This window comes from Heterodontus francisci, chromosome 24 (genome assembly GCF_036365525.1).
Source record: "Heterodontus francisci isolate sHetFra1 chromosome 24, sHetFra1.hap1, whole genome shotgun sequence".
Taxonomy (NCBI): Eukaryota; Metazoa; Chordata; class Chondrichthyes; order Heterodontiformes; family Heterodontidae; genus Heterodontus; species Heterodontus francisci.
In genome coordinates this window covers 59,906,658-59,932,586 of record NC_090394.1, presented here as the reverse complement: position 1 = coordinate 59,932,586, position 25,929 = coordinate 59,906,658, and the positions used below count along the sequence as shown (strand labels likewise).

The 25,929-nt window shown below is 41.3% G+C and overlaps 1 protein-coding gene across 1 annotated transcript in view; it reads right to left on the bottom strand.

The window, feature by feature from the left end:
- The window catches only part of rhbdl1 (rhomboid, veinlet-like 1 (Drosophila)), a 234,147-nt gene that overhangs the window by 52,524 nt on the left and 155,694 nt on the right, over positions 1–25,929 (bottom strand). The window contains exons 3-5 of the mRNA XM_068056862.1: positions 16,918–17,142; positions 13,071–13,219; positions 2,489–2,601 (exon numbers count right to left, since the gene is read on the bottom strand). Coding sequence (XP_067912963.1) covers positions 2,489–2,601; positions 13,071–13,219; positions 16,918–17,142 — 487 coding nt within the window. The remainder of the gene's footprint in view (positions 1–2,488; positions 2,602–13,070; positions 13,220–16,917; positions 17,143–25,929) is intronic.

Here is a 25,929-nt window from a genome sequence, read left to right as displayed (position 1 = left end):
AACTTGCAGGTGGTGGTGTTCCCATGCATTTGCTGCCCTTGTCCTTCTAGGTGGTAGAGGTCATAGGTTTGGAAAGTGCTGTCTAAGGAGCGTTGGTGCATTGCTGCAGTGTATCTTGTAGATGGTACACACTGCTGCCACTGTGCATCGGTGGTGGAGGGAGTAAATGTTTGTGAATGGGCTGCCAATCAAGTGGACTGCTTTGTCCTGGATGGTGTTGAGCTTCTTGAGTGTTGTTGGAGCTGCACCCATCCAGGCAAGTGGACAGTATTCCATTACACTCCTGACTTGTGCCTTGTAGATGGTGGACAGGCTTTGGGGAGTAAGGAGGTGAGTTGCTCACCGCAGGATTCCTAGCTTCTGACCTGTTCTTGTAGCGACGGTATTTATATGGCTACTCCAGTTCGGTTTCTGTTCAACGGTAGCCCCCAAGATGTTGATAGTGGGGGTTTCATTGATTATAATGTCATTGAATGTCAAGGGGAGATGGTTAGATTCTCTCTTGTTGGAGATGGCCATTGCCTGGCACTTGTGTGGCGCGAATGTTACTTGCCACTTATCAGCCCAAGCCTGGATATTGTCCAGGACTTGCTGCATTTCTACATGGACTGCTTCAGTATCTGACGAGTCACGAATGGTGCTGAGCATTGTGCAATCATCAGCAAACATCCCCACTTCTGATTATGATTGAAGGAAGGTCATTGATGAAATAGCTGAAGATGGTTGGGCCTAGAACACTACCCTGAGGAACTCCTGCAGTGATGTCCTGGAGCTGAGATGATTGACCTCCAATAACCATAAACATCTTCCTTTGTGCTAGGTACAACTCCAACCAGCAGAGAGTTTTCCCCCGATTCTCATTGACTCCAGATTTGCTAAGGCACCTTGATGCCATACTCGGTCAAATGCTACCTTGATGTTAAGTGCAGTCACTCTCACCTCACCTCATCTCTAGAATTCAGCTCTTTTGTCCATGTTTGAACCAAGGCTGCAATGAGGTCAAGAGCTGAGTGGCCTTGGTGGAACCCAAACTGAGTGCCACTGAGCAGGTTATTGCTAAGCAAGTGCCAGTTGATAGCACTGTTGACAACACCTTTGATCACTTTACTTTTTTTTATTCTTTCATGGGATGTGGGCATCGCTGGCTAGGCCAGCATTTATTGCTCATCCCTAATTGCCCTTGAAAAGGTGGTGGTGAGCTGCCTTCTTGAACCGCTGCAGTCCATGTGAGGTAGTTACACCCACAGTGCTGTTAGGAAGGGAGTTCCAGGATTTTGACCCAGTGACAGTGAAGGAATGGCGATATAATTCCAAGTCAGGATAGTGTGTGACCTGGAGGGATACTTGCAGGTGGTGGTGTTCCCATGCATTTGCTGCCCTTGTCATTCTAGTTGGTAGAAGTCGCGGGTTTGGAAGGTGCTGTCTAAGGAGCCTTGGTGCTTTGCTACAGTGCATCTTGTAGATTTACTGATGATCAAGAGTGGACTGATGGAGCGGTAATTGGCCAGGTTGGATTTGTCCTGCTTTGTGTGTACAGGGCAAACTTGGACAATTTTCCACATTGCTGGGTAGATGCCAGTGTTGTAGCTGTACTGGAACAGCTTAGCTAGGGGCCCGGCAAGTTCTGGAGCACAGGTCTTCAGTACTATTGCCGGAATGTTGTCAGGGCCATAGCCTTTGCAATATCCAGTGCCTTCAGTCATTTCTTGATATCACGTGGAGTGAATCGAATTGGCTGAAGACTGGCACCTGTGATGCTGGGGTCTTCAGGAGGAAGCCTTGTGGCGGGACTTCGTTTGTGGAAATATTCAGCCCTCGATACCATATGGCCTCTAATACAGCCTCACTTGAGTTATACTGTAATATATACGAATGTTCAGCTGAAGATTATGATGAAATACTCATCACTCGCTTGAACGGGTGCAGCCTCAACAACACTAAAGAAGCTCAAGACCTTCCAGAACACTGTGCTTGATCAGTGCTCCACTCCAAACTCATTATTCAACACCTCCCCCACTTTCACAGGTGCACTTGACTGTCTACAGGATGCTCTGCAGTAAATCTCCACACTTAATCTGACAGCACCTCCCAGCTTCAGAAACTGAGGCAGATCAGAGCAGCAATGTCATGGGAATACCATCAGCTGCAGGTTTCCCTCCAAGTTACCCCCCATTGTGGCTTGGATATATATTGCCATTGATTCATTATTGTTGGGTTAAAATCCCAGAATTCCCTACCTAATAACTTTTGTGGGAGCTCCATCACCATAAGGACTGCGGCAATTCAAAGAGAAGGGATACCATCCCTTTCTCATGGTAATATAGGGATGGACAATAAATGCAGAGTAGCCAACAACACCCATGTCCCAAGAACAAATAAAAAAAGCCAGTCTCACCTGAGCAATACTGTTATCTGTATTTATATTTGTGTATGCAAGCCATACCTGAATGAAACTGTAGTATGTCGATTTACCAAATGGCTGGCTCACCTGCAAGTACACCTGCCAGGTATAGCAGTCCAATCCGCATAATCCCATGAACCATCTCGAGTGGCACTCCAATCATCAGCTGCAAGAAAGCATTGAACCCCAGTTGCTCCAACCTGTGGTAACCACAAGAGCCTGTGTTAATGTCAAACTAACTTGTTTTTGGAGGTTTATGAACATTGTCAACGATAGCATTCAATAAGCGTAACTCACAATTATGATTAATTTTTATTCAAAGCCCATGGTTCTATACATACTGCAATTTTATTAAATCAGCTAAGCAGGAGGCCAGAGACATGCAAAACTTTGCAACAGAATATTTATAATGAATGGAAATCAGCATGCATTTTCAAACTTGAACATCTCCCAGAGTGCTCCTTTCTTGTGGCCCCTGCATCAGGGAAGTGAGCATCAGTACATTGACCAGTACTTTGAACTCAGTAACAGAATCCAAGTGACCTCATGCCTTAGCCTAACCTGTGGGTCCAGTGCTGTCATCTATGCTACACTGGCCCAATGCCACTCTCCCAAACACTAACAGACCACATTACAGTGTGGCATTGTTTCCGATCAATCATCCTAATATCAGTCATCGTGTCTTTCCCCCAAAACCACCAGTTTGTACCAAGACCATGTTATTTACTTTGGGGAGGAATTGGCATTGAATAACAGCTTTGTAGTTCTTTAACCACTGTATTCCGGAATGTGAAAGCTGGGACAGCACAGATAGAGGCCCTGGTTCTAGCAGTGCCACTCACCCACAAGAGAAAATTTAATTGTTTGAAGCAAACAGTTAAAAGGCTCTAGATTGGAGGTGTCAGCAGGTTTTGGAAATCTTTAAACCACAGCAGGGACCATGGGCTGAAATTTTGGCCCCCACCAAGGCCAGGAGCAGAGGTGGGTGGGGTCAAAAATTAGCCCCGCTGGCTGGCGTGCTGGTTCCCCGGTTCTGTCCCGCCTCTGGGCCATTTTTGCGGAAGCAGGATCGGGGGCCGGCAGGTAGCCAAACAGGCGCATTAAAAGCGTAATTAAAGCCAATTAAAGGAGGCCAACTGGAATTTTCTAGTCAGTGAAGATTCCTGCACTGGCAGGTGCCAGTTTAGGTGCCTGAAGGAGAGAGCAGCCTCCATGTTGAAGCAACCTCTCTCTTACTTACCTTCCATTGCAGCCTGCTGCTCCTCTCAAGCTGGAAGGCCTCTGATTGGCCCTCCAGCTTCGAGAGCCCACCTCAGTCCTTAATTGGACAGTGAACCAGCCCCCGGCCCCTAATTGGTCATGCCAGTGAAAATCAGGTGAGTGACTATTTCCCCCCTCCCCCAGCACAGGCGGGGTCAGGACCTGGAGATAGTCCCAACCTCTGTTCCCTGCTCCTGGAGGGAAAATTCAGCCTCGTGTATGGCCTAAACTGTGGTAAAAATCACAAAATAGATCATGTGGTTCTCATAAACCAATCAGAATGCTATAAAGCAACAAACTTCCTTTGAAAAATTAATAGCAGCTAATTGGACCAAATATACATTTTTCCAACAGGTCAATTCAATTGGTAGGTTGAGACACACAATGGGCAAAATTTAATCTGGCCAATGGGAGCAGTAGCATGGAGGGGTTGGGGGGACGTAGAATTGGGAGGAAAGGTGGATTGTGGAGTGGCCATTGCCTTCCCAACTCCGTCCAATTCAATCAAGGGTAGGGAAGGTTGAGGATGGCCTTCCTGCCCCGAGGGTAATTGAGACCCTTAAGGCCAATTGAGCCACTTAAGGGCCTCTTCTACCAGCAGCGAGGGAACCCACCACCATGAGGCGTTGGGGCTCCCTGAAATGGCCAAGGCAGGGTTGCCCCTGCCTTTCCAGCCCACCATCAGGGCCACTGCCACTGGCATTAAATTCAGCCCATTGTGTGCACAGAATAATCAAATTGCTAGAAGGCAATAGAGTTTCAAATAATCAATGGCAAGGTTTTGCTGGCATGGGGAAACCTTGCAGCATGCCCTGTTGGTTAAACCTGTTCATGCAAATTTAGTTTTAAAACATTTTTGCTCATCAAGTTGCTGGAAGTGTGAGCTGATTGTCATTCTAGGCCCTCACTTGCCAAGAATGAGGCACATTAATTTTGTCATGAACATTGATTTTAAACTGTTACTAGAGTGAAGAAGCAGATCAGCCATGGCTTGAAAAGACATTTGCATATTAACAGACGGTGATTGGAAGGACAAAGGACCATTCCCTGACACATTCAACCCACAATGGATCTTGATCACCAGGTATTGTGTGTAAGAGGAGCATTCCAGAGACTGCTAAGGTGATACAATCCAAGATGTGAGTCACATGACTAACCTGCTTGGCAACCTGGGTTTTTTCTGAATTATACAAACAGTTTGAACTCAGAGAGTTCTGTTTACTCCTGGACTGAGAAGATCTTTCCTGTCTGCATCCATCTCTTTCTCACAGGCCTCTGAATCTGAAGACACATGAACCCCAAGAGAGAAAAGTCTCCTACAGCAAACAAGGTTTAAGAAGAATACTGGGCCCCAACAAAAGTAAGATCTACCTACAATCAAGGACTCTACAGTGAGCTCGACGAACAGTACAAAAACTTTTCAGATATTGCCTCAAATTTTTCCATTTTATTATTTTTCTTCTGCGCTTTTCTGTTTCTATTTGCATGTATCGCGTATGCATGCTAGCGTGGGCGTGTCATGTATCCGTAAGCATCAACCGAATTAGTGTTTAAGTTTAATTAATTTCAACTTTTCTTCTTTAAACATACGAAAGCCTGTTTATGCTGGTTTCTATGCCTTATAATTGGAAAGCGATGAACAAGGATTCACCAAGGGGGAGCTAAACACAGTGTATTTAAAATTAAACCCGGTTACGGTAAGACCAGGTGAAGGCTGAAATGGAACCCTAGACCTCTTTTTTATTGGGGTCGTAACATGATAATGACATGGTGAGGGCAACAGGACATCTGGGACATCGATGAATGATAGGACCAACTCTATAATCAATGAGATCGAACAATTTAGACATAAACAAAGGGCGGACTGAGAAGGAGGATGAATTAGAGTTGGTGTATTCAATATCAAATCAGATACAGAAAGTGAAATAAAGAGAGGGAGAGAAAAATTTGTTTAAGAGAGAAAGAAAAGAGAGACAGATAGGAAAAGTAAGAAAAAAAGGTAAAAAAAAGTTAAAATTTGACATTTTAAAATCTCTGAAAACAATTCAGAATACGAAGGAATGAAACTCCAGACTTATAATTGTTTATTTTCTGGGCAAGCAATTGATTGGCAGTCTTTAACAATAATCACATCATTAAAATGTACTGACACTGTTAATTACTAGACTTAACTTTCTGTAACCAATTTAATGGGAAATTCATGTGCAAACTTCTTGAAAGTCATGGGGAGGCTAAGCATGATATGCCATTTTTGTGAAGCTAACAGCAAAGCAGTACAAATTGCCAGCAACTTGTAATGATTTGCAATCCATTGGGTATCTCTTCCTCACTACAAGTTGCTAGCTGATTTGCACATTAATAATGGTGTGCATCGTTCAGACACTGTTACTTGTTCAACAAAATCTGGCCCAACATGATTACCCATATCTATGAAGGAATAATTGGACTGGTCGCTAAAAGATAATGAGCAAACAATGAGAAACTTTCAAAAAGATGATTGGAGCACAAGCAGGACATATTCCCACAAGAAATGAAGCTGGTGTTTCTTGGAACAGTAACAAACCAAAATTAAAAAGAGACATATGACAAATCCAGGGCTAATATTACAATATATTAGCAGATCAGAGAGCAGAAGACAAAAAAATAGAAAAGCTGAGAAGGGGTTATGAAGAAAGATTGGCAGAGAACAAAAAGGATATAGTAAAGGATTTTATGAACACATAAAAAAGAGAACCAATTGTTGAAGGATCAGGAAGGCTGAGTAGAAAAGTAAAAATAAATCTTATGAAGGAATTGCAGAAGTACTTATGACTACTTTGCACCTGTTGTTAAAGAAGTATGCAATGGTGGAATAAAAGGTTAAGAGAGGAGAAGGTAGAAATATTAGATCGGATACTGTAGATAAGGAAATCGTAACAAAATTGTTGATGGAACGCGCAGTGGAGAAGGCACTGGGTTGCAATGGCATGCATTGTTAAAATGCTGAGGGAAGTCAAAAAGGAAAGGCCACATTCTTTCCTAATTCCTTGGGCATGGAACTTTTACCAGAGAACTGGAGAATTTCCAATGTAACACCTCAATTCAAAAAGTGAGTCTGGGATAAACCTGGTAATTACAAACCAGCCAGATTAACATCGGTAGTAGGCAAACTTTTAGAAGCCAAAATATGGGATTAAATTAATACCCAATTAGAAATACATGGATTAATTAAGAACAGTCAGCATGAATTTATTAAAGGCACGTCATGTCTGATAAATATAATGGAGCTCTTTGATGAAAAACAGATTATTGATAAAAGAAGTGTGTATATAGATTTTCAAAAGGCATTTGATGAGGTGACGATAGATTTATGGATAAATTAAGGTCTACAGTATTAAAGGGAATTTGACAACATGGCTAGGAACTTGGCTCAAGGACAGCCACCAGACAGCTGTGGTTAATGGATGTTTATTGGGCTGATGGGATGTTAACAGTGGTGTTTCCCAGGGCTCAGTGTCAATATACATAAGCAAAATGGACTTGAGTACAGGGAGTACAATAGCAATAGTCATTTGCAGATGACATTCAAAAGATAACATGGTTAACTGTAGTGAGGACTGGAAGAACTTCAGGAGGACATAGACAGGTACGTAGATCGGGCAGATCAATGGTGAAGAAAGATTTTTGCACTTTTATGGGGATGCAGGCTCGGACAAAGGCATGGAACCTCAAGTAGGCCCTATTTCTACTGCTGAGCTGTCCTTTATGCTGGAGTCATCTCAGTACCCAGGTAGCTCGCCATTAGAGAGGGAAGGGCTCAGGAAACTCCCAGCATGGGGTCAACTTCAGGCAGAATGTTAAGGTTATGGAGCAGGCAGAGAAAACATTTATTAAGATAATAGATAAGAAGTTTATTTAGATGATACTAGGTATGAGAGGCATTAGTTGTAAGGAGACATTACAAAAACTGAAATGTTTTCCATTTGAACAGAGGAAGTTAAGAGGTGATCTGATATAGGCGTTCAAATTTATATAGTGTTTTGAATAGGTTAATAGGGAACAATTATTTCAGTTGGTTGGTGAATCAGTAAGTAGGAGGTCACAATTAAAAATCATCACCAAAAGAATGAAGTGAAAGCTTAGAAGAACTTTTGCAGAGGGTTGTTAGGACTTGGAATGTGCTAGCAGAAGCAGTAGTGGAAACAGAATCCATGATACCTTTAAAAATGGAAGTGGATAAAAACTAGATTTTTAAAAAATGGTACAGGAAACAGCAAGAGAACAGTTTAATGGAAACTCATGAGAGAGGGAAACAAAAGAGAAAAAAAACTTGAATCTGTTTGTGATGCCATCAAAACTCTTGTGTTATTCCAGGTGAGCTGCTTTATCACAGAACAGAATCATAGAATCGTTACAGCACAGAAGGAGACCATTCGGCCCATAGTATCCACACCAGCTCTCTGAAAGAGAAAATCCCTCAGTTCCATTTCCCTGCCTTCTCCCCATAACCCTGCACATTCTTCTGTTTCATATAACTGTCTAATTCCCTTTTAAATGCTTCAATTGAACGTGCCTCCACCACGTTCTCAAGCAGTACATTCCAGACCTTAACCACTTGCTGTGTGAAAAAGTTTTTCTTCATGTCACTTTTGCTTCTTTTACCAAATACTTTAAATCTGTGCCCTCTCATTCTCGATCCTTTCACAAGTGGTGGACTCAGTGTATTTTGCTAAAGAACTCCATCTTTTTGTAAACACTAATTGCACTTAATCGTTTTCAACAATTTCTCATCCAGCAGACTTAAAAAGGTGTCAGATCTGACCTTAGTTGGGATTGGGGTGAGCATAGAGCTACCCGGGTCAGAAAGGAGGGGTGGGTGGGTTGAAATCACCCAGAATGTTTCCTCCTGATCACTGTTCACGATGACTTGTCAGGTTTGGGCTTGCACGTGTTGAATAGTCAGTCTACCATCCATCACAGTCCATGTTCACACATGAAGAATGGGGACTTGACTGGGGCACAAGGAGGATCATATCGCAGTGTGAGTCACTTCATTCAGCAAAGGCCAGGAGAAAAGTGGCCAAACAATATACATCAGAACTGCCAAACAGTTCAAATTTTTACTAACAAAGATACCCGTATACATTTCCATCCTTCTCATTGCCATGCTGTAGTTGGCTAGAGGCTGTAAGTACATATTTTATGTAGATTTTCCTCTGCAGTAATATAATGAGATTCCACTCTCATTATGTCAAATGAGGATTGAAATTCACAAAGCCAGAGGGAGAATTCTCCATTTATTTTAGTGGAGCAGAACTTCACCGTGTTGAAGAGAGCTGGGCCTGTTTCTGACTGGGGAGAGGATCACTTAAAAAAAGAGGGAAGGACCTTGTAACTTTAATTAGGCTCCGTGTGTGTGTTCCTCAACCAATCACGATTACCTAAGAAGTCAGAGAAAAATTTCTAGATTTGTTTTCCTCCCTAATTGGTCTGGGTTTTTATCTATTTTTTGCCACTCCCAGGAGATTACATAGCTTCAGGTAGGTGTGGAGTATATGTACTTTGAGGCAAAGGAATTACAACTGTATGGGTTGGACTAGATGGACAAGTAGGTCTTTCCCTCTCCATCATTTTTTGAATGTTCTTATGTTGCTACTGGTAAAATATTTCACCTCTGACAAATTGCATTCAACAGGTTGAAAGCACAGAACATGAGTAGAAGGAAAGTCTGAGGGACATTTAAGTGTACTCTCTATCTCTAACTTTGAGGATTATGTGGAAATTCAGAAAGCAATCATCTTTTCACGTTATGTAACTGAATCGATTCCTTGGCTGACCATACATAGTTGATACAAAGCATCCTTTCTTATGGGTCGATCAAGTTTATTTACCCTGAAGTACTGCAACAGCCTTTTGCCCTTGGACACCACCAAATAAGTCCACTATTTTGATTTTATACAGGAAATTCACAAAAGAGCCCATGTCAATTCATAAACCATCCGTAGCTCTCTTCATGATTTTCATACTATTTTCCAATGTAAAGTTATGGTCCGCAGCAAGGAACCTTTTATGAAACATCCCTTCTGTCCTCTAGAAGAGCTGGCCATCAGCATCCCGAAATTCCACTAGTGACCTCAAACAAACATGGTAAACTCATTATTTCTGTCATTGGGGAGGGGAAATATCTCAAAGGTCAATAAGTTAAATATTTCCATCAAATAGTTAAATGTTTAAACTCCCAGTTATTGAAAACTCCTTCTTTATCACAAGGGATTAATTGCAGCTGATAGTAATTGACACAATTACCATGTACAGGGAATACTAAACAGACCTATTTTGTACTGACTATGGCTTTATTGGTAAAATTTTAGACAAGAAGAATTCCCCTCGCCCCAGATAATGACCTGAATTTTGCTACAGTAATAGTGTTGAGGCTATCGGTGATGGCTGTTGGTACAGGATAAATATGCCAGCAACTTTTGGCATCCACGTATGCGTCGTTAAACACAGAAACCCAATTGTTACTGTCAGATATACGCTGCTCCTCCACAAACATGGCATTGAAATCACTGTCATGGTGTGAACTTGGGGTACTTACCCACCAGATCCACAGTAAAAACAGCTGAAAAAGTTAAGGCTGGTGCATTTAAGCGTAAGTGAGTTTTTAACACTTAATAAGTGCTAATTACTGCTGAACAACTTCTCTGGCCCTGAAAAAATAATTTTATAAGTGTGGTGTCTCTTACATTCAGAAGAAAATTAATGTGACAGATTTTTTAAAAATAGAATTAAAATTAAAATACTTTTTAAAATTGTTGCTGTTTGTCTCTTTTATCTTTCTCCCTTAATCCCATCTGTATGTCCCAATCTTTATTTCACTTTCTGTACATCATTTAAATCTAATTTATATTTCCTGCTTTATACATCCCATTTTGGACTCTGCATGTCTCAGTGAGGATGCAATCCGATTGGTTGAAGTGCCTCGCTGTTACTTGTCCTGCTCACAGACACCACAGATCCCCTCTAGAGGGCATCACATTGGAATAAAGGGTAGATTTGAGGAAATCTGCAAAGGCAAGTCCACAAAATGTCTGCAGGCAGTTGGCAGCAAGGCGAATGGTGACAGCCATTTCTTCACTGGAGAGCAAAATTCGGACTTGTATATTCCAGACATGAGGGCTTGATGTCAACTCCCTGGGCAGGAACACAGCACAGCAAGTAGTGTGCAAGTAGAATCTGCCTCATTAATTTTCTTCTGAAGGCAAGAGACACCACACTTATAAAATTATTTTTTCAGGGCCAGAGAAGTTGTTCAGCAGTAATTAGCAATTATTAAGTGTTAAAAACTCACTTACTCCTAAATGCAGCAGCCCTAACTTTTCAGCTGTCTTTGCTGTGGATCTGGTGGGTAAGTACCCCAAGTTCACACCATGACAGTGATTTCGATGCCACGTTTGTGGAAGAACAGTGGATACCTGACAGTAACATCTGGGTTTCAGGGTGACAGCAGGCAGGCTCAGCTGATGTTAATGGCCAGGCCTCGTTATTAAGCCACTTGCTGACTTCCTGACCCACAAGGGGCCTAAAAAAATGTTTTAAATCTTAATTTGCTAGGCCCACCCTGCTCCTGGCTGCTGTTCTGTACAGGTTTGACCTAGCAAGGAAGTCATCACTGCTCCCCTATACTGGCCTCGTTAAAATGTCAAATCGGGCCCAGATGTCATTATCAGAACATTTAAAGAGACTACACCAGCTTGCAACATTTGTATTTACCGACTACAAGTTAAAAGTCTCTGAAAGACATTCTTATTTATACACGGGGTGAATTTTATGAACAAGCACTCCCAGTGCAGAGGCTAATATGGTAGGAGTGCAGATCGAGGAATCTGGACCCAAAAGCTCACCCAAATTAATAGATGAACAATCATGTGGAACGTGCAGACTTCCATGTCCCTCCAGATTTATAATATCAACTCTTACAGATAAACATCATCTCTACATAGGATATCTGGCCAACAGTGTGCATATTGTGAAAGCTGCAGAGCAAATTGAATACTCAACTGTTATGGCTGTTGAATTTCCATGTACAAGGTAATTGTTTGAAAGTAGACACAGAGCACGTTTAGAAGTATTTCTCTCCTGAGACTAAAGATATGTTTCCAATGGAACTATAATGCTGATGCATCATGATGCTGTTTCAGCCCAGCTACTGCCAGTCAGAAGGATTTTCAATTACAAGCTGTTAAAATAATCGATCATTACCGGAACCTTACACAGTCAGAATGTTATTGGAGTGCAAATAATTCTGTACATATGAAAACTTCCAATAGACTCATCATGAACAGCTCCTTGGGCTTTTCATCCCACATGAACACTATTTATCTCACACATGTTGTCCCTTTCTCACCTATATACTGATTCTCTGTTAGCTGCACACTGTTTATTCATTCCATATGCCCTCTCCATTTATCACACACAGAGGGGGAGAAATTCATCTCACCACCGCACATTCCATGTTAGTAAAATGAGTGTTAGGCCTCTGAATTTTGTGTGGTGATCTTTTGTGCTTGATGTGCATGGGAAATATGCTCGACTCCATATTAAGTCGGGCAGGTTTCAGTCACCTGAAATGGTAGCCCATCAGAAAAGGTGGAACCGAATGTAAATGAGGGTCTTGTGCCTGCTTGAGAACCTTTCTGCCATATTCAACTTCCTGAGTGCTGTATTCGGCCAGTCCAAAACCCAGCCACAAATCCTTGGGCAGGGACAGTCACGAGGGAGGCTGTACCAGCAATACTTAATCTCAGCTGCTGTTATATTGTTTTAGCCTGCTGGAGGGTTTTTGCACCTATTTCTGGCTGGGTTGGCAGCTATAGAGGAATACAAAAACTATTGCGAGCTATTTTTTGCACAGGCAAGACAATCTCTGCCATGGTGCTACTGCACAAAATTTCCCTGGCAACATGGAGCGTTTGAATTGCCATTGTGGCCAAATGAGGAAGTGCAGTAAGAGTGGAGGGAAGTATAGCAGCTGGGAGGACGAGAGGATGGGAGGGTGCCTAGGCCTTAACCACATGTGCTTGCAGGACCAGGACATCATACCTCCAATTAAGTGAGAAGCATCTCTGCTTCAGCAGGAATATGTGACAGAGCTTATCTTCATGGACTCAACAAAAATAAAAATGGGGAGGTATTTAATTCGGGCTGCCGACTCCCTATCACCCGTGTTACACGATCACAAAGTCAAGATCTGCCCTCACTGTCTGGTCATTCGTGGTTTCTGTTGGAATTAGAGTAGATTTTCTGGTGTCCAAAATGAAATCCTTTAACTGTAGGCTTGAATGCCATTCCTCCAGTTATAAATATAATCAGGGTTTTGGTGGCTGTGCTCAATTCAATTCAGAAACAATTCAAAATCTGTCCAACCTACCCAGCATGCATAAACATATAGGTGAAGAACCTCCAGACGTGAGCCCTATGTCCAGGATGATAGACCAGAGGACTCTTCATATAGTCTGGATGATAGGTCTGTAGAACCCATTTATTTAGCATGGCTCCATAGCAGATGAATATAATAATCTGAAAGAGAAATATTATTGAGAATATTGGCATTCCATTCACTCAGTCTGCTCACACAGAAAGACTCTACAAATTAAACCAGCATTTTATAAAACCCAGGTAAAAAGAGACATGACAAATTGCTAAGAGTAGAACAATAATTTTGCAAAAATAAATTGAAACAAAATTTAAAAAAATTAATATATCTCTAGATTTTCTTCCTTTGTGAGTTACTTTATATATTTATATTTTTCTTCATGCCATACTCCACTGTCCAGTAAAGAGGAGATCTGCACCCAGGCCTCACCCATCACTATTATGTAAACTGAATATTCTGCACAGTGCTACCCAAACAGACCTATAAAAATTAAATGCTCATGGGCTCAATTGGCAATTGCCTACCTGCTCAGATAGAGTGAAAAAGAGCAGGGAGTTCTCCCTATGTCTTAGCCAACATTCCTACCTTACCAAGCATTGCCAAAAACAGCTTAATTAGTAATCCATCTCATTTGCTGTTTGTGGAGCCTTGCTGTGCACACACTGCCGCATTCCCCTATGTAAAAACAGTGGGGGTAATTTTGACACTGGGTGATAGTGTAAAATGGGCAATATCGGCTCGACCACCTGTTCAATGCAAATGAAAGTGAGGAGAGTTGTACAACAGGTGGCTGAATCACTATTGCCCATTTGACACTACCACGCAAAGTCAAAATTAACCCTAGTAAATGCACTTCAAAAGAAATCCATTGGTTTCAAAGTAGTTTGGGATGTCCTGAGGGCACTATCTCTGAAACCCTCATCCATGCCTTTGTTACCTATAAATTTGACAATTCCAATGTACTCCTGGCCAGTCTCCCACATTCTATCCTATGTAAACTTGAGGTAATCCAAAACTCTGCTACTTGTGTCCTAACTCACACCAAGTCCCGTTCACCCATCACCCCTTGCTCACTGACCTTCACTGACCATTTAAGCAACGCCTCAATTTTAAAATTCTCATCCTCATTTTAAAATCCTTCCATGGCCTCACCCTCCCCATCTCTGTAGCCTCCTCCAGGCCTACAAGCCTCCAAGTTATCTGCACTCCTATAATTCTGACCCCTTGAGCATCCCTGATTTTAATCACTCCACCACTGACATCCATGCCTTCAGTTGCCTAGGCCCTAAGCTCTGGATCTCCCTGCCTACACCTCTCCGCCTCTCTTCCTCTCTTTCCTCCTTTTAAGATGCTCCTTGAAACTTGCTTCTTTGACCAAGCTTTTGGTCATCTGCATTTATGTGACTCAGTGTCAAATTTTGTTTGATAATAATCCTCTAAAGTGCCTTGGGATGTTTTACTCCATTAAAGGTGTCATATAAATACAAGTTGTTGTTGTTACTGCTGTTGATGAAGTGCTTTATAAGATAGAGTTATTTCTCTACTTTTGCATTTCCTCACATTGTTACAGAATTTCACTGTCAGGAGAAAAACTGCATCATAGTTTCATTTATCCTGTTCTAGATTGGTACTTAATTTAGTCAGCAAATAATTTCAATAAATGGTAATCAGTGAGATCTGTTCAACAAAATAGGCAGTCAAAACAATAGAACTTTTAAACGAAGGATTAAAGCACTGTTGATTAAAAATCCAGTGAATCAATTTTGTGCCATTCAGATGCCAGGGTTAGAGATAATGGGAGGTTCAGGGTGGCTGACTGTGCTTATTTATTTTAGTGCTTCCTACTTCTTTAAGTTCTTTTTGATTTTTAAATACTGACACTTCATTTAATACAGCTTGCACTTTGATGTCTGCCCATGTTAACAGTGATATATTATCTGTAAGATAGCGAGGTCATGGTCTGAGTATCTGCATTCTGGTTCAAAGCAAAGGTTGGAAAGAGTTAAATGCACAAAATATAGGCTAAGCAATTTGCAACAACTAATCATGTCTTGTCTTTGATGTCTGCCCATGTTAACAGTAATATGTTATGCTTAATACCAAAATAAATTTTCCACTTTAAGAATAAAAAGAACTTGATAGGATAAACTCAGTGATGCCTCACTGCAAGCGAGAAAGCCTCATTCAAAGGGAGCATGGATTAAAGGTGAAGCTATAACATTATCCTTATTTCCAAACTATACTCCCTTCAAATGCAGTCCCACAGCCTAATAGCAACAGATGTGTCAACGAGTGTACTGTAAAGGAAATAATGCATTTAACAATAAATAGACCTGTTTTTTATTTTAAATTCTTGTACTAGATTATTTTCTGGCTCCACAGTCGCAGCTCAAATAAATGCTGACAGGTGTAGGGAGATTCCAGAGTCTTTGGGTTAGCCAGAATTTTAGCTATATCGGGTACATTGCGCTTATGTTACTGACTAGTAATTCAGAAGTTTGGACTAATAACCTGGAGAGTTCAAATCCCACCATAGCAACTGGGGAGTTTAAATTCAGTTAATTAAATAAATATGGAATAAAAATTAGTATCAGTAATGGTGGCTATGAAACAACCGGATTGTTGTAAAAACCCAACCAGTTCACTAATGTACTTTAGGGAAGGAAACTTGCCATCCTTATCAGGTCTGGCCTAAAAGTGACTCCAACCCCACAGCAATGTGGTTTACTCTTAACTTCCCTCTGAAATGGCCTAGCAAGCCACTCAGTTGTATCAAAAACGCTAAGATGGACTGCAGCAGTTCAAGAAGACAGCTCACCAATACCTTCTCAAGGGCAGTTAGGGATGGGCAATAAATGCTGGCCTTGTCAGTAATTCCCACATCCCATGAATGAATAAAAAAAAGTTGAGATGTTAAAATCAATATTATTTATCATATGACTACACAAATGCCAGTGATGATTTTACTATTGTAATATTAATCCTGCATTATAACTAAATTCTTAAAAAATATGTTTTGCACAAAAGAAACTGTAACACCGATTGGCTTGTATTCCAAACTTCTCCCATTTTCCTTCCTTTTCCACCTCAGCGCCATAACTCTGTATAGATGATAACAAAATCTATCACATACTTAGCCATTGGACATCTCACTAGGACTTCTTTGCCAAAGGTCAGTTCATTGGAACCAGAGGAAGAAAATGATTGTGAGAGCTAGTTGTTGACAGAAAACTGGCCTTAGTTATATTATTTGGAACCAATCTATATATGAAAAAACTCGTAAAAAGAAATTCCAGCCCTTTAATCACACTATCACACCTGATTGATCTGCAATTACTAACCACCATTATAAAGCAGTTACCAACAAACAGCTGTGTGTGTGGGAAGAGGAGAATTCTCCCAGGACTTCACTCTTATATGGCTCCGTGATGAGAACATATACATAGTTAATCGCAAGCTGATTTCTCACATTTAACTGCCTTTCAGTGTGGATCTTGGCATTGTATGAACTGATGGCAAAAGGTTGGTCTTTGCCAGTAGTGAATCAGCAGCCTGTTTTACACCTTTTCCTTATGCGTCCTATTTGCACTACCAGGAAAGACTAATTTCACCCTCATCCCATAAATTTTTTACTTAAAGAAATGGTGGACTAAAGCAATGGTTGATTTTTCACTTTACATATAGAATGGCAAGAAGATTACAGGAATTTATAGCAATGGCCTTTTGGAGTTATTTCCTGGAGTTTGCTGTTATCAGTGTTGAGCTTAGAATGCAAGAGTGATTGTAAGATAAAAGAGAGAATCAAAGATTTTGGCAGAACTGTACCAAACCTGATATTGACCTGAACGATCGTGAGGACTGTCATGAAAAGAGGCGGTGGGCAGCCTCGATACTGGCTGTAGTACCAACGCCTGTCCACCTCACAAGGCAGGATCTCATATGCTACATGCCTCACCAAACGCTTGTAAAAAGTAAGTCCAGGCTCATCGAGCAAGAATTCACGAGGCAGGTTCCTGTGTCCATTGGATATCGCTCGTCGGAAGCTGCTTGAGCGCTTGCTGCTCATCTGCAACAAGAGATGAAGGGGGCCTGTGAAAATAGCGGACACAAAATCACAAAGAAACATCAGAAAAATCGGCACCAGACTGACATGCAGGCACGCATGCACACATCAGACTGACACACACATGTGCATAGCAGACTGATACACACACATACACAGCAGGTTGAGACACACAAAGATAAATCAGATTGACGCATACACCAGACTGACACACCCACCCTTGCACACCAGACTGATGCACAAATGTACACAGCAGACTGACAGGCCAACACACACAGGTGCATACCAGATTGGCATGCGCACAGCATACTGATACACACACACGTGCATAACAGACTGACATGTGCATACATTCACCAGATTGTTGTTCACGTGTGCTTATCAGGCTGACATCCACATGAACATGTGTATGCCAGAACAATGCACAAATGCGCATGTGCAGATGCAAACCAGATTGGTGCACATATCTGTTGAAATCTTATCTCCAACCCCCAAACCTCAACATACACATGTAAGTGCACACATATTCAAAACCAATGTTGGAAATGTTTTCTGAGCATAACTTTTCTTGACTCATCTGAATTAGCTTTTCACTTGACAGAAACTATTAATCAAATGCTCCAATGTCCCAAGACATCAAACTCATCCAGGAGGCAACCAATACCTTAAGATGGCAGTCTCAAGAAAGTAAAATATTGAGCAAGACAACATGTTCCACCACTGTCTCACAATCTGACAGGCAAGGACTCAGGGTGTTGATCTTCGCACACATTGTGACACATCAATCAGCTCAAGCTCTGAACAATGGCCAGTTTGCTATTCAAAGGGTGCCTGCCAAGTTGGTAACAATTAGAACAAACAAGTCCACCATTATGAGATTCATAAGTAAGTGGAGAGGGACTCATTCTGGATGCATGTATTACTGTCGTTAAAACATCACTACCTTTTCTGTTCAACATCTCAGAGGGACACAGAAGCCTTTTGTAGGGACAAGGACTCATTACCTAGATTCAATACAAATAATCTTTGACAGCTGGAGTTACCAACAGAAAGATGGCCAAGCTTTTATTTCAAGAGTCAAGCTAGCCAAATTGAGGCACTACACGGTCTCTGGAGCGGGGAACTATTATACTTTTCCGCCATTTCCATTAACATCCACATTTGATCCCAAGGTCTTGGAGGAAGACATAAACATAACTGTGATAGCTCCATAGTGGCCAAGAAACATTTTGCCCTCAAAATATTTTGAAATGGAATGCCAGATTCTATGCACACTGGAAGAACTCTGCCTTCAATGCTTTTCATAACCTCCCTTTAATTGGTTGGATCTTGAGAGGATTACACAATGGTTCTTGCTCCCTTAAATTGTAGATATTTTATGATGCCACATTGGGTATAAACAGCGTTATTTGCAAATGCCAGAATAACAAACACAACCCTCCAGGGTGTCAGATTCCAGCCCTCCTTACATAACTGCAATCATTAGTTACTCAGTGTCTATCCGCCGTGTTGTTGAGGAATCATGTGGTAGCTTTCACTATCTATCACCTGCCACTGGCAAAAAATTCAGTTGGAGAGCATCCAATGGTTTCCAGCTTGCAAATTAAAATGCTAGTAAAGTCATGCTGGGATCTGAATTTTGCTTCATACTAGCAATTGTCAGAAAATTGTAAGCCATAGTCTCTTGTGATTTCAAGTTTCTTGCTTAGAACTCTTATTAATGCTCGCAGGATTAATGGGCTTTATATTCTGTTGGCAGCTCTGCCTTGTATTATTAGCCCATGGATGGGATAGTCTAATGCACACAGACCACAAGTGGAGTTAAATCAACTGGGAATTTTCAGACCATAATTTGAATTTTTGGGTGACAGCATAACTCTGGAGAGTTCTGATCTATGGCAGGACATGGTGAACAAATGATGGGTCATTTTCAATTGTGTTGCCTGTGTGGAATCTCCCATTGTAGAACCTGCTCAGTTTTCATTCCATCAGTTTTGCCCAAGTGACAAAGTTGAAAATGACCCAATTGTTGTGTCAATTTTAAATTTGGGTGGACTTTGAAGGGGCAGGAGGTGATGCAATTGCACCACCTGCCGATATCCATGCCAAGGCACCTGAACCATTTTGAGGGCCTGGCCTCAGTTATAAAAAAATAGGAAATAGGAGCAGGAGTAGGCCATTTGCCTCCTCGAGTCTGCTCTACCATTCAACTAGATCATGGCTGATCTTCTAACTCATTGTCATTTTCCCGCACTATCTCCATATCCCTTGATATCTTTAATATCTAGAAATCTATTGATCTCTGTCTTGAACATACTCAATGACTATGCCTCCACAGCCCTGTGGGGTACAGAATCCCAAAGATCCACTACCTTCTGTGAAGAAATTCCTCCTCATCTCAATCCTAACTGGCCTACCCCTTATTCTGACACTGTATCCCCTGGATCTTGAACCCCCCCCCCCCCCACCCCACCCCCAGTCAGGTGAAACATCCTTCTTCATCAAGCCTGTTAAGCCCTGTAAAAATTTTGTATGCTTCAATAAGATCACCTCTCATTCTTCAAAACTGAACCAAGAATATAGGCCCAATCTCCTCAGTCTCTTCTCATAGGACAATCCCACCATCCCAGGAATCAGTCTGGTGAATTTTGTTGCACTCCCTCTATGGCAAGTAGGTAAGACCAAAACTGTACACGATACTCCAGGTGTGGTCTCACCAAGGCTGTATACAATTGCAGCAAGACTTCTTTACTCCTGTATTCAAATCCTCTTGCAATAAAGGCCAACATACTATTTGCCTTCCTAATTACTTGCTGCACCTGCATGTTAGCTTTCAGTGACTTATGAACAAGAACACCCAGGTCCCTTTAGACATTAACACTTTCCAATCTCTCACCATTTAAGAAAGACTCTGTTTTTCCTATCAAAGTGGATAACTTCACATTTTTCCACATTATATTCCATCTGTCATTTTCTTGCCTGCTCACTTAGCCTGTCTAAATCCCCTTGAAGCCTCTTTACATCCTCCTCACAACTCACATTCCCACCTAGTTTTGTGTCATCAGCAAACTTGAAAGTATTACATTTGATCCCCACATCTACATCATTGCTATATATTGTTAAAAGCTGGTGACCAAGCACTAATCCTTGTGGTACTCCACTAGTCACAGCCTGCCAACCCAAGAATGACCCATTTATTTCTAATCTGTTTTCTGTCTGTTAACCAATTCTCAATCCAGGGCAGTATATTACTCCCAATCCTACGTGCTCTAATTTTGCTTACTAACCTTCTGCATGGGACCTTATCAAAAGCCTTATGAAAATCCAAATACACCACATCCGCTGGTTGCCTCTTATCTATTCTGCTAGTTACAACCTCAAAAAACTCCAACAGGTTTGTCAAACATGATTTCCTTTCTATAAATCCATGTTAACGCTGCCTAATCCTACCATTATTTTCTAAGTGTCCAGTTATCACATCCTTTATAATAGATTCTAGCATGTTCCCTACTACTGATGTCAAGCTAACAGGTCTGTAGTTCCCCATTTTCTCTCTCCCTCCTTTCTTAAATAGTGGGGTGACATTTGCTACTTTCCAATCTGCAGGGACTATTCCAGAATTTATAGAATTTTGGAAGATAACCACAAACGCATCCACTATATCTACAGCTACTTCTTTCAACACTCTCAGGTCCAGGGGATTTATCAACTTTCAGCCCATTAATTTCTCCAGTACACCTTTTTTCACTAATACTAATTTCTTTCAGTTCCTCATTCTCACTAGTCCCTTGACTCTGGTATTTCTGGAAGGTTTTCTGTATCTTCCTCCGTGAAGGCAGACACAAAGAATTTGTTAAGTTTCTCTGCCACTTCCTTATTCCTCATTATAAATTCTCCTAGCTCTGCCTGTAGTTGGCCCATTTGCCTTTGCTAATCTTTTTCTTTTTACATACCTATAGAAGCTGTTACAATCCGTTTTGTTTCTTGCTAGTTTACTTTCATATTCTACTTTCTCTTTCTTTATCGGTTTCTTGGTCCTCCTTTGCTGAATTCTAAAATGTTCCTAATCCTCAGGCTTGCTACTTTTTTGGGCAATTTTATAAACCTCTTCCTTTGATCTAATGCAATCTTTAACTTCTCTTGTGAACCATGGTTGGATCACCCTTCCTGCTAGGTTTTGTGCCACAAAGGAATGTAAATTTGTTGTAAACCATGTATTAATTCTTTAAATGCTAGCTATTGCCTGTCTACCATCACACATTTTAATGTAGTTTCCCAATGTACTACTGCCAATTTTCCTCTCATACCCTCAAAGTTTCCTTTGTTTATATTTAAGACACTAGTTTCGAATTGAAATGGTTACAAGGGTTTTTGTTTTTGTATTAAAAACTTAGAATTCTGTGTGTTTTAAAAAACTGAAAAAGGATTTCAGTGGATTTTGACACCTGCAAATAACTGACATTTTTGGATGTTGACTTTCTATACAAGAAAAGGAAAGCAGGCAATTTCAAGGAAACCAGCAGGGGTTTAACCTCCTCAGAGCAACACGTTGAATGACAGGAGAGACTCTATGCCTGGTCATGTGATCAGCACTGGAAAGTTTTGCTTTCACTTTGGACGCTTTAAAAAACAGTGAGTTGGACAAAGAGCAGGCATTTGAAATTTGGCTTTGACCTGCCTGAAGATCAGAGAGGAAGACCCAGGAAAAAGTGTTACCTCTCTCTGTGGAGGAAGCCTGCATCTCGAGAAGAAAAGTATGCCAGAGGTAGAAGACTCCTATTGCCTCCTGTCTCTCAAGAATCCCTGCAGTGTGGTTCCTGTTGACTCCTGTGTTTTAAGAAATTCTGAAATCTGAAGAAGTCTTCGACTGTTAGACTGTTGCTTTAAGACCCAAGCAAACATGATGCTACACCCCTGCTGAAAGACCTATGTGAAGCCTGCTGCTGTTGAATTGCCTTGAACACCTACCCATCCAAAGACTGTTCATCAACCTCGCCTGCAGAGACTTTGAGTGGCATCTGACTATTCAACTCTGGGACACCTCACTAAACCAAAGAATTTCCTATCAGAACATGACAAACTGAATTATTTTATTATTCCTTCTATTCCTATGAAACAACTGTAATCCCAAAATCCTTTCTCCCCGTTTAACCGGTTTCTTTTTGAATGTATGTGTTTGTGCATGAGGGCGAGGGAAATAAGAAGCTTTGCGTATATAGATTTGTCTCATTGTTGATTAAAACTTAATTTATTAATAAATAGCTAATTTTGTTGTTGATTAAAGAAACCTGGTTGGTGTGCTTTATTCTGGGGGACAAATAGAGTAGGGAATTGGCTTTTTTTTTTCTGCAGGTGGGAAAATTTATTGATACGCTGTGACCTGTGGAGAAGTGGGATTGAATTAACAGTGCACCCCTCCCGCCTTGGTCGTAACATATTAATTGGGGATTCTTGTCGGGATTGAATCCAATGCCGATAACGTTAATTATAAGGAGTAATAATAATTGAAAGAGGGAAATAAAAGAACCAGGTTTCTTGTGTAACAGGGTAAAGTCTACACCACTGGAATGGCATTAGCAATTGCTGCAGCTTTTCTGGGAAAGGAGAATGTGTCCCTCAGTGACTTAGAAACTTTAACTAAAGTTAAACTAAAAGATTTTGCAACATAATTGGGGTTAGAATTGAAATCAGGTGCTAAAAAACACCGATAATTGATGTAATAGCCCAACATTTGAAACTGGAAGAAGATAGTAAGTCAGAGGGTGATGCAGTGGAATTAGCTAAAATTCCGTTACAACTGAAAAAACTTAAGCATGAAAAAGAAACAGCAATAAGAAAACTTGAATTTGAAAAAGAGGAAAGGGAGTAAGAGAGCATTTCAGAAAGAAAGAAAAGAAAGGGAATTCAAATTAAGAGAATTGGAACTAAGACAAAAGGGTGGTCTTGACTCCAGGGAACATTCTGGTCAGGAAGAATCTGAATCCAGTCAAGGACACAGTGAAAAGCAGTTTGAATTTATACAAGCTCTCCCTAGGTTTGAGGAAAGGGACGTAGAGGCATTTTTCATTTCTTTTGAAACAATAGCCAAACAAATGAAATGGCCAAAGGAAAGCTAGACACTGCTTACGCAAAGCTGGTTGATGGGTAGAGGTCATGAAGTTTATGCCATGCTTTCTGAAGAGGCTTCTGTAGATTATGAGATGGCAAAAAGAGACTATTCCCGCTGTGTATGAGTTAGTCCCTGAAGCTTACTGACAGAAGTTTCGAAACCTCTGGAGATTGGCTGGGCAGACGTATATAGAATTTGAGAGGGTAAAGCATGTTAATTTTGATCATTGGATACGGCAGTAAAGATAGAAACCACATATAAGAAACTTAGACAACTGATTCTCTTTGAAGAATTTAAAAATTCAATCCCTCCATTAGTGAGAATTCATGAAGAGAGACAGAAAATTTCAAAAGCCAGGCAAGTAGCAGAAATCGCTGATGATTTTGAGCTTGTGAATAAGCCGAAACCCTTAATCCATCACCCCCAAAAACCTGAGAAGGATAGAAGGTGGGAGAGTGAAATGAAGGCAAGTAGCCAGGGACAAGAAGGGACAGCTGGGAGTCATCTCCTCAGGCCAGAAAGGAAGGTGCTGAGGGTGGAAGTGAAGTCCTCAAGCCGAAGTGTAATCATTGGCACAAGGTGGGACAACTTCATTCAGAATGCTGGAAATTGCGAGGTAAACCCAAGGGACTTGTTGGGGTACACACAACTAATGCAGAGAAAGGGGTTCTGACTAAGAGGGGTTCCGATGAAGGGTCACTGACCCGAAACGTTAACTCTGCTTCTCTTTTCACAGATGCTGCCAGACCTGCTGAGTGGTTCCAGCATTTCTTGTTTTTATTTCTGACTAAGAGTATAGCAGAAAGGGCTGTAGCTTTGATGGTAGCTGTAAAACCAGATACAAAAACCAATATGAGTGGAGGGGTTCAGAATAAGATACCTGAAAATTATAGGGAATTCTTGTCGAAAGGAAAAGTAACTCCATATCCCTCAAGAGAGGCAGGCAAACCTATTATACTTAGGGATACAGGAGTAACCCAAACTGTTTTACTGGGGAGAGGTATAAAATTTCCACCAGAGAGCACACTGAATGCCAAAGTTTTAGTTAATGGTATTGGTGGGGAGCATATACCTGTACCTTTGTATCAAGTGCACCTAGAGTGCAGGAGTTGTCCATAGTTTGCCAGTAGATGGAATTGACCTACTCCGAGGAAATGAATTGACTGGAGCAAAAGTATCAGTTTCTCTTGTAGTCACAGAGAAACCCAGTGAAGTTAAAGAAACAGAACAATTACAGGAACAAGTTCCTGGAATATCCCCTTCATTTGTAGTAACCCGAACAATGGCTAAACAAGTTCCATTGTCAAGGGTAAAATTGGCACCACAGACAGATAGCCGAATATCTGAAACTTTCCTTGGGTATTTAGATAATCCAAATGAGTTGTTTAACAAATCTGCTTTAATCGCAGCACAACAAGCTGATCCAGAGTTACATAAAATAGCACAGTCAGCTCTGACAAAAGCTGAGGCAAAAGGAGTTCCAGAAGGTTATTATGTTGGAGACGGGGTCCTGATAAGGAATTGGAGACTACCTCATAGACCTGCGGACAAAGTCTGGACAGTTGCTCGACAGGTAGTGGTACCACCTAAATATCACCAGGGAATTATTAAGGATAGCACATGAAATTCCTACGGTCGGACATATGGCGATCCAGAAGACCAAATCACATCTAAGTCAGCATTATTACTGGCCAGGTCTTACCAAGAACATGGTGCAGTTTTGTAAAACATGCCATACATGGCAGATGGTGGGAAAACCACATCCTGCCATAAAACCAGCACCTCTAATTCCCATACCAGTTATTGAGGAACCATTTAGTAGGGTATTGGTAGACTGCGTAGGACCTTTACCGAAAACAAAAGCGGGACACCAATATATACTCACTATCATGGATATGGCTACTCGATTTCCAGAGGCCATTCCCCTGAGGATAATTACTGCTAGGATAGTAGTAGAGAAGTTAACCCAATTCTTTACAAGATATGGATTACTCGAAGTTCAATCGGATCAAGGTTTCAATTTTATGTCTAAGATATTTCAAGAAGTCACGGGTAATTTGGCTATCAAACAGTTAAAATCTTCAGCCTATCACCCACAGGGAGCTTTAGAAAGGTACCATCAAACTCTGAAAACAATAATTAGAGCTGTTACGACCAGGTGAGAAAGGTTTCTAGGGGTCCCTCTCAGCCATGCTACCATGGTAGCATGCAAACGCGATACATACATGCAGATAGGGACAGAAAAGAGCAGAAGAAAAAAATAAGTGGAAATGTTTGAGGCAATATCTGAAGTGTTGTTATGGCTCTTTGAGCTCACTGTAGAGTCCTTGCTTGTAGGTAATTCTTGCTTTTTGTTGGGGCCCAGTATTCTTCTTAAACCTTGTTCACTGCAGGAGACTTTTCTCTCTTGGGGTTCATGTGTCCTCAATGGATTCCGAAGCTAGTGAGAAAGATATGGGAGCAGACAGGAGGAGAGGAGGTCTGCTTCAGTCCAGGAGCCAAGAGCTTTCTGTCTTCAAAACATTGTTTCTCCAATTTAAAACATCTTAGTTCAGAACTCTGCAACAGCCAGTTAGTCATGTGACTAAACTGGTCTGACCACGTCTGTTCTGTGTATTGGGAGTAGGGACTGGTCCTTTGTTCCAAGCAGTGTCTGCTGCTATGCAAAAAATGTCCTTCCG